Source organism: Chenopodium quinoa, unplaced genomic scaffold, assembly GCF_001683475.1.
Source record: "Chenopodium quinoa cultivar QQ74 unplaced genomic scaffold, ASM168347v1, whole genome shotgun sequence".
Taxonomy (NCBI): domain Eukaryota; kingdom Viridiplantae; phylum Streptophyta; class Magnoliopsida; order Caryophyllales; family Amaranthaceae; genus Chenopodium; species Chenopodium quinoa.
The window spans coordinates 1108567-1123249 of NW_018744878.1; the positions used below are offsets into that span (position 1 = coordinate 1108567).

Genomic DNA, 14683 nt, shown 5'->3' on the forward strand with positions numbered 1-14683 from the left:
TAGGTTTCATATCATTTTAAGAATGTCACTAGGATAAGACTAGGTAAATCTTGTATTCATATCCTTATAGTCATACACTCATACCCATCCCCAACTTCATCTTTTCGTTATCATCCTCATGGTAGGTCTAAAATATATCACCATCTCCTCTCGACTTCCATGGTAGATGCAAATTTGAAAACACACTTGCCCGGTTTCCCCCATCATATCCACAACCTTTCCATACCACTACTCACTAAATTTAGACCTAGTCATACCCCCATTGGGATGGGATGGGACGAATTTCTTATTCAACTCGCTCCACTAACATCCTTTTTGAGAACACTATAAAATACTACGTAATATTAGTATTGTTTAATTTTTAGCTCCTCCTTGTTTGAGATTTTGATACTTGTGTGTGTTGACCTTGTTGCAAAGATGTGCTTTCACAAGGAAGTACAACAAAAGTCAATGTGACATTGTCACAAGACTCAAATAGTATGGAATGTATTATGTAGTTTAACGTAACTAATTGTGGTCCCAAAAACAGGAAACTAGTACAATACTCGACATGTGGAACATTCAATATCAACAGAATCAACTTAGCTTTATAATACAAATTTACAATGAATGTAGCATTTTATCGTTTTACTTTTTAGGGTTGATTTCATTCAACTGTCGGATAAAAAGTGGATTGAGATCAAATAAGGTTTTTAGATGTTGTAAAAATGATAATGACAACTAGTTTTACTTTTAGGCCCATTTGTTAAAGCTTTCTATTTAAGTCAACTGTTGAAATTGGCTTTAGGACTCTCAATTAGGCGGCTCGACATTTCCTCCATGTAATACTTACTAACTTGTCGCGACTAAGTTTAAGGTGAAACCGTCTCACACTACTTAATTTACACCGTAGTTGTCTGAAATCGTCTCACACTAGTTACGCTGTACCCTAGTTGTCAATATCCCAATTTTATGAGTTGAGACAACAAGATGATAATAACATATCCTTGTTTTGAGATGGCAGGAGCAAGTGATTGATGCTGCTAAGATGAATCGTACATATAAAAATTATAACACCCAAAAACGAGAAATCAAACTCCTATGTTTGTTCCATAGGACCATAACTACAGTTGTGCATACGCGGCATATCTAGACCTGAGCTAAAAAATAAAAATAAAAATTTAAAAAGATTATACAGTTTTTCAGCAAAAATGAATACGGAATACATGTTGGGGGCGCATTGTAAAACTGGTCAAGACTAACACTAACATGCTGCAAAAAAAGCCATCAACAGATCAAGAATATACAACAGTTCCTCTGTTATTCATGGCTTCTCCTTTGTTGGGGAAGTTAACAAATGATGCAAAGTGTTTGTATGAATTACAGCACTAGGGTTTGGATCCCTCGTTCGGACTGAATCAGGTTGCTTGACACTAAAGCTCTTGTCCAACCCACGTCGCACAGGACGCTTCCCTGACCATGGAAGGAAACGCACCAACCTTGTTGAACTCACCAGCATAATCACGCCTATAATTATAAGTAACCTGCGGATGGACAAAACAATATTAATGGTCTAGTTTATAGAATTTGAACCAAAGCACCAACAACAAAGACAATAAAATCTTCATAAACAAACTCCCTCAGTTCACAAAAAAGCACTTCATATAATTTTTTCTGTCCGTCCAACTTTCACCAATACATTATGAAAAGTTATAACCAAAAAAAAAAAATCAAAAAAATCATATTGTATCAAAATATAGGTTCCTCGAATCTTCGTGATACTTTTGCTGGAATAAACCAATAGACAAAGTTTGACCTTGAAAAGTGAAAGGGACACTTAATCTCATTAAACAAAATCCACAGATACCAAAAGCAGTAGAAAGATCAGATAAGAGATAAAGTTTTCGTCTTGAAGATCTTTATAGGACCACCAGTAAAGTGATTCTGGATGCTAAATGAATATGCATTCGCTGTTTATCAAGCTAATCTTGAAACCAACAAGGCCAGGAAAGATTAGGTGTTCCTAAACAACGCAATGGACATATTGACTTGAGAAAATACAAAACAAACACAAGCCGCTTGGTAGACGGTCATACAAATGATACAATATGTTAATATTGCAAAAGGAAATCTCATCCATAATCCATGGTAATGGTAATACAATTTCATCTTAATCATACCATATCATGAGACATTGAACGAGACTATTCTTACAAACTTACACAGATCCATCACCAATACTGCTATTTGATAAGCCTTAATAAGAGGTCTGCATACATAATTGTCTTACAACTTAGCTAGTCGATAGCTTCATGCTAAAATACAATCTTGTTTAAACTTTTAATTTTAAAGTGAAGGTGGGCTGTCAAATGCAGCAGAAATTAAAATTCTGGAAGACACTGAAATAGATGGGACAAGGATATACAGCCAGATTTCAGCTTAACTGTTGCAGCAATTGCAAATAATAATTATATGGCTATGGATCAATACTTCGTATAAACACCCAATGACCCAATAAAGCCATACTTGCTACTAACATATTCAAAATACTAATAAATCATCAGAAAGGATAATAGAATTACCATCCAAGCAACAACAAGAGACGGGCTCCTGGAGCAGCAGGCAAGTGCTCACCCAAAGCAAACATGCCAGCAAGTACACCAGTCACAATTGATGCTACAGCAGCACACGTGGAAACAACTATAGCCCTACCATGCTTCAAACCCCTTGTCTGTTCAAAGAAATCAAACAGTGATTTCAGGAAGAAAGCATCAAACAAAAACAACTTAAGGAAGTCTTCCCAAATTCCCCACAAAGAATCCTTAACTTACTAGGGAATTGCGATAGCTATCTCTGATACTACAAATTCAATGTAATTGATTCATGTCAAATCATATGCTATACAAGCACCATGACTACTTATTGAGATTATGAGGGACTACAGAAAACTGAATAAAGCAGGTTCTCAAAAGTTAAAATAAATGTGTTTCAAAAAAAAAAAAAAAAAGTGAAAATAAATGAGAAACGTAATCAGGCATTGATACATAATGGTAATGGCTTTAAATGAATATCAGCAGTAATTATAGCATATAACCAAAAAAAAAAATCTTGTTTAGAAAACTTTGCAGACCAAATCTCAGATGCAACCTTCATTCAGTTTCAAAAAGAACAAGAACATTGACAATCAAAGGGAAACTAGACCGAAAGACACCCAAATAAACATTGACAAGCAATTGCTATTCTTATTGATAGTTCAATTTGAGAAATACCTGGTAAACAAATCCTGTGCCACTGCAGCATACACTTATTGCTATACTAAGTGGAAGAAGCAGCTTGGAAAAACCTTGCTCCAAAAATATAAATCCAAGCTTGGACACAACAGCCGCCGTCCTGCAGTAATCTCAGGATCAGCATTTATTAGGCAACTCTTACACCGAGAAAAGTATGTATAAGCAGATTTTCACTTTTTATTATGATTGAGGCCATAGCAAAATAATACGTTATAGATTTTAAAACCTTAAGGCAAACTAGGTTTAAAACTGAACCATATCAGTGGAAAAAGGTGCAACAGAAAAATCAAGCTCGGAAAACAACTATGAATATCAGAGAGAGATCTTAGGTATACCCAAACAGAATGCCAGACTCCAGACCGTATATTATTTCTTCAACAACTTCAGATTGCATCTACAGAAGAAAGTTGCAGAAATGACAATCAAGAGAAATGCTCCTTTCAACAAAATAAACTCTAAGGTCAAATAGGAGGGCAATGAGATTAAAATAAAGATACCAATTCTTGTTCTCTTCGTTGCCGTCTGTAAATACGAAGCCACCCATTCAGGATTACCTGCAAGCAAAATAGTTTCAACATTTATTGAGAAATTTCACGAACACATACATAAAATGTACATGTATAAATTGACAAATAAATACTTCGCGTATAATTATAGAGAAATCGACAGTAGCTTTGGCCAGTAGCTAAGATATAGAAACATGTATACGTGAGTGGTTTGCGGCCTAAGCTGTGTGAATTTTGGGACTGTGAACGTTGAATACATCTTAAAGCAACTAGTGTCCAAGAAGAGACAAGTGAATCCTCCAGAATGTTTACAACTTTAATCTAATAATATCATCATATTCTGTCAATTATATGGGCAGGCCACAAGTGGAGTTTTGAGGGAGTTTCTTAATACTGTTCATCAACAAACCATTTAGTTATAAAATATATCTAGACAAAACAGAAACACTTTCTGTTTAAAATACAGCCAAGCATTACCATTAAAAGCTGAAAAATACAGCAAATTTTCATCTCAAAAGTATGACATAGTACAGACTAGTTAAAATGTCTCGCAGAACCTTCAGCTAAGATTCCTTATGAAGTTTTAGGCCAGTCAATTAGATTCAAGACCAAGTTCTAACAGAAAAACCTCTCTGCTATCACAGCAGTGACATTGAATAGAAGTGATCACCCAAATCCTGCTTGGACAGGTGCCTCCTTAGAATGATATCAACCAATGATGTAGACAGTAAGGTATGTGTAATATGGTTGAAAGGCTTCATAATGAATCAAATACATATAGACAGACTTGGTTATACTTATACCCTCAACATATTAAGAAAATATAGGTCTTTATGGGGTGCATTTGAACCTTTATAAATTTCATGCACCATAGCATATTTTGAAAGTAGCCACATTAGATCACCTACAAAGTAGACCTGATTATTTATTTCTGTTATAAAGCTGTAAGTATGCCCAGGCAATATATATACATCAATAGGCATGCCAGTCAACACCAGCTAGTGCACAGAGCAAGGTACCTACAAACAAGATCACAACAACAAATGCTAGCCAAGGAAGGTGGAAAATAGAGATAGGAGTAGCCTTCTGCTCCTCACCTCCAGCACCAATTCCTGCAATTGGAAAAAAATATTAATTAGTTTAGACTAGGAAGTTTATGCCAAAAAAATAACTCCATGCACAAACACCAATGATATCATTAAGCACGTACTCACAAGGTTCCAACCGTGGTCTGTGGAATAACAATACGGCATAAGTGCTGTGTATTGAATACTTTGGAACAAACTTACACACAAACTAGATTCATGAAAACGGATGCTAAGCCCATGATATTTATTTCTGTCTTACTCCAACATTGTGAATAATATTCTTGATAATCATATCTTTCTCTCAAATTTTCATCTAGAAAATTGAGCTACATCAATATACTTCCTCCATTTATTATTAATCATTTCACGCTTGCCAATGCATAACTTTGGAGACTCTAATGTCTTCAATTATTTTTTTTAAGTATAAATTTACAAAACTTGACATTTTCAAAGTATGTAACAAGATAAATCTAATTAGATCCCAAATAACATTATATTTCTTTACAGATCACAAAAGAGTGCCAAAGGAGAGTGTGAATAGTGTAAAGATCTGGATAGAATTTTATTTTTTTTTTAAAAGGAAGAATTAACAAGAACTCCTAGGTTCATTTGTCTTGTGAAGGCCTAATATATGGTTAAAGCACAAATTTTCTAGCATATGACCCCAGCATTGTGAATGACATGTTCACCATATAATTCATAGGCACCTGAAAGTTGAAACCTAAATGCATTGTTCCTGAACTAAATCAAAGTATCAAACAAAACAGAAACATGATTTTTTTGCAATGATGGAAACAAGAATGAGACTTATGGCATGAGATGAGTAATATCTTTTCTTTTTTTGTCCCCGAGATTTTAGAATCTTATTGAACAATTACCAATCAATTAAACATGACCGTGTCCTAATAATCATTTTACATATTATAAGGAAATTCAGCTGGCAGCATAAACATTTTAATTAGCATTGACTAACAAAATTTTATAAATCATCACCTAAATTGAACAGCTAAAACAATCAGCTAGAGGAAAGTTAGCTTCCCAATAGGCAACCATCTACAAACAATTTAAATGGTAAGGAAATTCAACAAATTTCATAGTGCAACAACAATATCAATATATTATATTTTTAACCCCAATGATGATCTCTCCTCTGCTCGTTAATCATGATCTCTCCCAACATTCCATTATATTTGCAAACCTAACTCTTCATATCATTCTTAACTCCTCCCATCGAAGTCATCTTTGATCCGCTCCAGGCCTCCAGCTTCCTATGAGATGCCCAAGATCCCAACCCTCTACTTTCCTTGCCAACTTTTCTTACCAGCGCACTCCGGGTCTCACATGCCCAAACTAGCACAACCAGTTCTTCCTTACTTTAAACTCAATATTCACAACTCAAATTTCCTTCCTAATATGTTTCTTTTTTTTCCCTAATGTGCTTTAAGGTGTTCCCACACATTAATTCTGCCACTCCCATCTTCCTTATATGATATTTCCCGAATGCCCATCGGACTTGACTTTGTGGTGACATCTTGGTCAATTTCTCCATTCTTCTACAAACTTGACCATGTGTTCTTAGAATACTCACTCTTTGGCAGCTCCTTACCATCCAATATTACCATTCAACTTTCTCATAATTCTAAAACAACATTCCATGTGCTCTAAGCCCCCAAGATTCTATTGTTGTTTCCATTGCTCCAATTCAGCACTACCTTCAACTTTATACAATATCATCATTTGTAATCTACACAAAGGTGCTAAATCTGAGTCAAGATCAATTAGTAGTAAGCTCAACTTGAGATCAATAAGGTTTTGCTCAAAGCTTGGCTCAATGTTAAGTTGGCTCAACGCTCAGAGGCTCAGAGCTCAAAACTTAGTTTTCAAATTTGAACAAAATTTGGAATCAAACAACTATAAGACCAAAAATATTGCCCAAAAGTAAGCATTAAAATACTACCATTTGGCTTACTAATGTTATAGGCCTTAGGTAAGCTTAAGCAGTATAACTATTTTTGTATGAATGTGATATATTTTGAATACTTACTCTGCTTGGCTTACCCTCTTTCCTAGCACTAAAGGCTTAGTAAAATGTTAAGGTATCATAATTCTTCTGGGAAATCTACTTAATTAGCAATCTAGATATTTGAATTCTTATAATCTTATGTCAACCATTCATTGCAGTCTGCTAGTACAATCTTAGTGGGAAGCTCATAGCAAACTGAAATGTGTAGGGAAAAGGTATATCTCTCCTCCACCCAGCCACACCTTACAACTAAACATAAAGAAAGGTTCTCAATAGTATGTATGCTAAGAGTACAGCAGTATAATAAAGGTCAATATGCATTTCTTACTGCTTTAAACTTTCATATAAGATCACTAATTCTGCTATAGAGACATAGTCCCAAGACTCCAAACAGTCAAACACTACATAACCTGATTGCTAGGTTCCAAATTCCACGTAAAAAAAAATTAAGATTAATCTACTAACAAAAATGTTCAGCAAAGACAACTTCTACAGACTTACATTACCTATTGTGCCAATTCCGGCCAATGCAATTCCCATCCAATCTACAACATTCATTAGTTCCTTCAAATAAAAGTGGGAAAAAATGGAGAGTATAGCAAGCCCACATCCAGACACGGGTTGGATGACTGACACCTGAAATGGTTTAAAGTGATCAGAAAATTACAGACCAAGAAGTTAAAGAGAATAGCTGCTGCAAGCAGTATAGTGCTGCTTGGCCTGCTTCTGCTATAGTATACAATTATAAACTCAGCAAGCAACAATAGATAATAGAAACATGTTACTATTGAAAGATACAGACCCCTGCTTAAAGCAGCTTACAGATAGGTGCTAGATATCAAGGTGACAATCACAATTCATAGAAAGTTGTTTAATATGAAAGACTGAAGAGTAAATCTCAATTATATCATGAATTGTAGCCAACATTTTTCTAATTGCCCTGGACAGTTAGCCCTAGTATTTTCCAACTAAAAGAGCACAGTAGCACACACCAACGGCAGAATAAATATAGAAAATTCTATTTCTTTCACTTAGCATATATGTATATAAAAGCATACTATCTTTAGGCCATAAACAAAAAAAAAATGGAGTATTTTCAAATACATAGCAGCTACTATAGTTGACAACTTACTGGAGCAAGAGATAATGCCCTCAGCATCAAAAGTGCACCACCAATATCCATCAAAAAGCCCGATATCCAAGCTCTATTGAATGCATATGTCCTTATCACCTACAAACATAGATGAGAACAAATTCTTGCTCCATCAGTTAACAATGACTACAAGAACAAATTCTTCAAATCGATCAGCTAACATCAGGCATGGTAAGTTTTACGAGCAACTAAGGGCTTGTTTGGCATCATTTTTGGTTTTTAGTTTCCTGTTTTTTTGAAAACTAAAAACCAAAAACAGGAAACAAGAAAAAGGTGTTTTCACTTTTTTGTTGTCAGTTTTCAAAATTATTATGATTTTAATAAGTTTAAATAATTTTTTATTCATTATGTGACATATATCATATATTTTTATACAACCAAAAACCAAAAAAACAGAAAACCACGGCAATGCCAAACGAACCCTAAGGTGCTGGTTCCAAAAATAAAAGTTTATGTTCTTTGAGGTGCAAATAAGGGGAAAAGGGAGGTTAATTAAAGCCCCTTCCAATATCACAGGAAATAAGGAGAAATTGCAAGCCAAATGAAACAACAATGAATATGTAATTTAAAGACCAGCTACTAAAGTAACTGTATACATCACATTATACATAGGAAAGGAGCTTAGAATAAAAGTAAGGAATTAAGCATAACAGCAGTTAAAACAATAAGAAAAATGCATACAGGTGGTGGTACATGAAAGAGGAGGATAGGGCAGAGGGATTGTCCTTATTCCTTAGTAACAGAATCCTACCAACAGTTCCGCCGTGCCTCCCTTCTCCTTCAACTTCTCCCATATACCATTAATTATTTACCTTCCATTATCCTTTGAACAATTCCCTTCATTCCAAAAGGGATTGTCCTTACTCCTAAGTAACAGAATCTTACCAACATAGCTTACACACAAACATGAGAGCAATAGTTCCGCCATCCCTCCCTTCTCCTTCAATTTCTCCCATATACCATCAATTATTGACCCTCCACTAACCATAGATCGATTCCCTTCATTCTAAGCATGCCCTTAAAAGGATCAGATCAGCAGAGTTACCCAAACTTCAGAAGACCAAATTTTGGATCAAATGTGATCCCTCTCAAGTCCCAACACAAATTAGTTCAATCCTTAATCACTCAAACAATCCCCAGAAACTCTTCATTAATCACAGTTCATAGAGCTATCTAATACAACACACAAACAAAAAAACACCCAATTTTTTTAACAATTAATAAGTTTACAAGCAATTAAATCCTCAACAAAATCCAAAATATCATAATAATACAAGATTCAAAACCCATGAAAACCCCAAATCAATGTGAATCTAGAAGAGCAATAAAACTTAACCCATTACAGCAAAACAATCAATCATCCAAACCCACAACATAATTTCCACAATAACAATCATACAATTGATAATACAATTGAAAATCTAAAAGGGTACTTAGATCATGGTACAAGAAACTAAACAACTTCAACAAGAAATCGAAAAGAGAAGGATTATGAACCTTGAGCTTGAAAGAGAGAGGGGGTAAAATGAGAGTGCCTTTCTTTTGGAGGACTTTGCCGATGTTATTGCCGGCCGTTGCCGCTAACGTAAGAAGCACGGCTTCCCACATCTGATTTTGGAGGGTGTTTTCTCTCTCCTCTGAAGAATGCGAGTGTTGTTATGTATGTCGTGTGAAGCTCGACACTGGTTTGACAATGGACGTGTCTTACAAATTCAATGTCATTTTGTATTTTCTGATTTCAGTGATTTGTGATGTTGTAATGGCGTTTTCTTGTTAATGGTAAGGTACCAACTTCAGCCTTCTTCCTTTTCCTTTTCCTTTACTTTTGGGGTGTTGTTATTTGTCGCTCCCATTTTACCGGGTAACACTCTCTTTTTTTTCTTGAAATTCCAATTTTACCCCTAATATATAAATACGGTTTTTTCCTTCCCGACCAACATTTCTCACTTCTTTACTTCTCTCTCTAACTCTCTTACTCTCAAACTCTCTTACTCTCGAACTCTCTAAAACATTTTTTTTAAAAAAAACAATTCAAAAATTGTTCTTCATTTTTTAAAAAAACAACAATCATCATAAACACAAAAGAAAATGGGTGATTCGAGGCGGATTAGGCTGACATTCGGAGGGAGGACCTTCGGCGGCGCTGGTGGCAGCGGCGGAGGCGGCGGCGGCGATGGTGGAGACGAGGTATTTTTTTTTTTTTAATTTCGGATCCCAGGAACTTCCGCCCAAAATTTCCGGAAGTTCCATGGAGGATCTGCCTGGAATTTCCGGAAATTTTGTGTTTAAGATATGTTATTGTTTGATTTGCAGTGGATGGGTCGGTCCATGGAGACTCACCAAAGAGCACTAGCTGAGTATCCTGAAATGTCGAGTGAGACTCGAACAATGACTGAGCAGCATGTATTTGATTGGAAGTCAAAAATGGGACTTTAGATTATTTTGATTAGATGTTCTGTTAGTGGTTTTACTTATGTTATGAACTTATTTTTAATTTTTATTTTTTAAATGTACTGTATAAACTGGACACTTACAAATGTTCAAAGTTAGTAAATGTACATTACAAACTACCTAACTAATGCATCCCACATGTCCCTTCTCAACTGATATGCTTGATCCCATCCATTGACACTATCCTCGTGGTTTTGCGTCCACCAATCGGCGGTCGGCGGGAGTGGTGAATCAGGTACAAGGTCAAGACGGATAAAATGTGATCCACCAACTGTAGCAATCACAAACTCTCGAGTCGGTGACCGAACCCCGTTGCGTGCCCTAAGCGGTAAGACTGTGATGCATGGGTAGTAGCAAGTTGGTACTAGGCCTACTCCGAGACAAATCACCCTTGCGTTGAACCACGTAGCAATAGGAAATAAATCTTGAATTGTAACCATCCAATGTCGCTCCCCGACAGCCCCACCATCCCATCGAATACGCTCCACGTTCATCCAAAGTCGCCCAAGCCCGTAAATCCGTTCGTACAAATCAGGATGACCAGCGACCTCGTTCGCTATTGTTTCCTGAGCGTCAAACCACTTATTTTGATCGCCAAAGAAGAAGTCGGCGACACAACGAAAGCCACAGTTCCCATCACCAATGACATCCTTCCAAGACGAAATGTACGGCAACATTGGGGCTGGAAGCAAGTTCAAATACCTGCATTGACTAATGTCACTTGGATCTACAACACAAAATTAAAAGATAAATTATTAGTAAAGCTACAAGTATTAAGTTTACATATTTTTATATTAAATATAGAATTTTAGTATTACCTGGTTCTGGGTCACCACCACGTTGAGTGTGTTGACGGTTCACATGCTCGAAATAGCTACGATCACGCCTGGTGTTATTTCTTTTCGGTCGACCACGAGTGTTAAGGTTGATATGTGGTTCTTCAAGGTGTGAATGATCTGGATGTAGCTCCTCTTCAATGATTCGCGTTACATTTCGACGTACGGCCGGGTCACTTTCCATGACTTCGTCGATTAGGGACCGAAAATGTGCAGCCTCCTCGGTCGAATCATTTACCACTTCAGGAATGTTAACACCATCACCAATAACCAGTATCTTCCAGAAAGAATGAATTTGTCTGCTATACAATCCTGTCTGTGCAACTATCGAATCATGTATCTGGCAAGCACATGGAAGACCATGGGTCAGACGCATAGCACATCCACACCGTTCATGGACCTGGTAACTCAAATCCCACATCCTTTTCGTCTTGTTATCCAGAACTTTCAAGTAATGTTGAGACACTTTGCCATTTATACGTGACAGTGGCAACTGTCTGTACATCTGACCAATTTTAGACCTTGATGCCTCCAAGTCATTACGAATTTGTATGATGCGATTACCGATATGACAATGGACTTGGGCCCATACGGTATCCAAAGCACCTGCCAATGATTCTAATTAGTAAATTCAAATACAATTACAATTAATATAATTACAATTACGTAACAACGAGAACAACTAATAAAATAATACAACTAACCTGTGGATGATTCTAACCAAGTTTTCACTGCTGAATGTTGGCTCTCAACTCTACAGTTGGTGGTGTTACCAAAATGAAGAACCTGGTTCGTCCAAAATTTCACAAATTTCTCCTTATGACAAAGCCAAGTTCTCTGAACATACTGAATCACTTCCGCATATTTTCCCCACCTCACTTGCATGGCAGTTAGAGCACGATCATACTCCGCCTGTGTTGTTGCATTCACGATTTTGAACCATCTCCCAGCTCTAAAACTGACACCAACCGTCTTGTTTCCAAACATCTTCGTCACCTTAGCCTCCACATCTCTGTTGATGTGCCATAGACAGAGTAAATGTGACGTCCCTGGAAAGACTTCTCTCAAAGCCGCACATAGCCCAAGATCACGGTCTGAAATAAATACAGATGGCTCTTTATCAAACCCAATCAACTCCCTTAATCTCTGCAACACCCACCGATAGCTAGCCGTGCACTCGTCGCGCATGAAAACATATCCAACTAGAAAATTCTGGTTTGTCGGTGTCACGCCTACTATCTCAAAGAAAGGCATGTTATATCGATTGGTCTTGTAAGTAGAATCCATACCTATGACATGTGGGTATGTGCGGAGTATGTTGACCATGATCGGGTGCACCATAAATGCATGTTGCAAAACGTTGTGATCATCGTTCGTGAACCAGTAAATGTATTTACTCTCTCTCGCCAGATGAAGAAATTGCTGAACAACTCCTCTTCCTTCGGACATCTCCATCCTGAAGTCATTTCGGCAATTGTAAATGTGTCGGATGTTTGGATGATCATCAGGAAATTGCTCGGCAATAGTGGACATGATGTTACGGGGAGCAACCTTGGACTTTGTCATGTCCCGCACAACCTGTTTTGCACCGGGACTCAATCCGCTCACTTTACGGTGACCCTCTGGGTACACAATCATTCGGTGGTTATGTGTCCCGGTGTGATCATTTTTCGCAATGATCTTCCAACTTTCGGTGCTGACATCATAATATATCTTGATGTAGAATGGACAACCATTAGCTTTGGTTTTGGTGTCCTTCCGTATCGCGTTCTCCAAATCTCTCGGCTTGCTCCTTCGTGACCGATCACATCGCAAATACCGATACGGCCGACCATCTCTGGTTTTGTTATAAGACGATTTCACCAATATAAATCCCAATTTTATGGAAACACCATCAGCCCATGTAACAACATCGTCAAATGTAGGAAAAAACGTATCGGTGACAAAACTCCCACTATAATTCACACCGTCACCGCCTTCCTCAGATTCCATATCCTATACAAATTAAACAAAACATGCTTTATGTCAAAATAATAATAATAAAAACAATAATAATAATAATAATTATAATTAAAATAATAAAAATAATAAAAACAATACTAATACTAATAATAATAATAATAATAATAACAACAATACTAATAACAATACTAATAATAATAACTACAAATACAAAACAATAATAATATTAATGATAATAAAAAATTATAACAACAACTACAAAACAATTTATAAGACCATAACATTAATTAATAAATAATAATAATAATAATAATAATAATAATAATAACAATAACAATAATAATAATAATAATAATAATATTAATATTAATATTAAAATTATATTTCTACTAATTAATAATAACAATATCAACAACAACAACAACAATAAAAATAACAACAACAACAACAATAATATCAACATATTACTAATAATAACAATAATAATAATAATATAAATAATAATAATAATAATATAAATAATAATAATAATGAAACAAAAAATAAACATATTACTAATAATCATATTAATACAACAAAATTACATTAATTATCAAATAATAAATCACAACAATAATCACAAGACCACAAAAAAAAAATACATAAAAAAAAAACTTAATAAACATAAAAAAAATTAAATAAACGTACTTAACATTTTTTAAAAAAAAATTAATAGGGAAATCCGCCTAAAATTTCCGGATGTCCCTAGGTACATCCGCCTGAAATTTCCGGATGTACCATGGAACATCCGGATTTTTTAGGCAGATCCCATCTTCCGCTTGAAATTTCCGGATGTTCCATGGTACATCCGGAAATTTTAGGCGGATGTACCTAGGACATCCAGAAATTTTAGGCGGATGTCCTAATTACCGGAAAAAAAAAAACACTTACAGAATGATCCGACGCATTCTCCGGCGTACGTATGTTCCACTCGCCGTCCATGACCCAAGACCCGTCGGAAAATTTAACGATTTTTGAAAATAGAAAATTTAGGTGGTCGTGGGACCGATTTGGTTGCAAGGTCGTGGGGACCGATTTTGGGAAGCTCGGGACAGCAATGTTGTGAAGTGAGGGGACCGTTTCATGTATTGTGTCCAAATGGGGAATAAGGTCCTTTTTATAACCCAAATTGCATAAAGGGCATAGTGGTCCATTCAAGTCAAAAAGGGAGCGTTACCTGGTAATTTGGGAGCGACAAATAGCAGTTGAGTTCTTTTTCTACTCTCAGTCTCTAATAAGGGCTAATCGGATTTCAAACCGGTCTAATTACTCAAGTTGAGCATATTTGCATCCTAGATACGCTCATTTAGGGGGTAAATCGGAGATTTTTAAGTTGGCCGAATAACTTCTTCATCC

The 14683-nt window shown here is 36.1% G+C and overlaps 2 protein-coding genes across 2 annotated transcripts; both read right to left on the bottom strand.

Annotated features, from left to right (window-relative positions):
• Positions 1-1028: 1028 nt before the first annotated feature.
• LOC110705416 (probable magnesium transporter NIPA9) lies at positions 1029-10025 on the bottom strand. The gene is made up of 9 exons (XM_021883281.1): positions 9537-10025; positions 8019-8117; positions 7393-7522; positions 4799-4887; positions 3767-3823; positions 3605-3663; positions 3249-3369; positions 2562-2710; positions 1029-1523 (listed from the first exon to the last, which is right to left on the bottom strand). The coding sequence occupies exons 1-9, from the start codon at positions 9645-9647 to the stop codon at positions 1304-1306; spliced, it is 1035 nt and encodes a 344-aa protein (XP_021738973.1). The 5' UTR covers positions 9648-10025; the 3' UTR covers positions 1029-1303.
• A 581-nt stretch (positions 10026-10606) lies between these two features.
• On the bottom strand, positions 10607-13318 carry LOC110705815 (PKS-NRPS hybrid synthetase CHGG_01239-like). The gene is made up of 3 exons (XM_021883748.1): positions 12031-13318; positions 11309-11932; positions 10607-11217 (listed from the first exon to the last, which is right to left on the bottom strand). The coding sequence occupies exons 1-3, from the start codon at positions 13316-13318 to the stop codon at positions 10607-10609; spliced, it is 2523 nt and encodes an 840-aa protein (XP_021739440.1).
• Positions 13319-14683: the final 1365 nt, after the last annotated feature.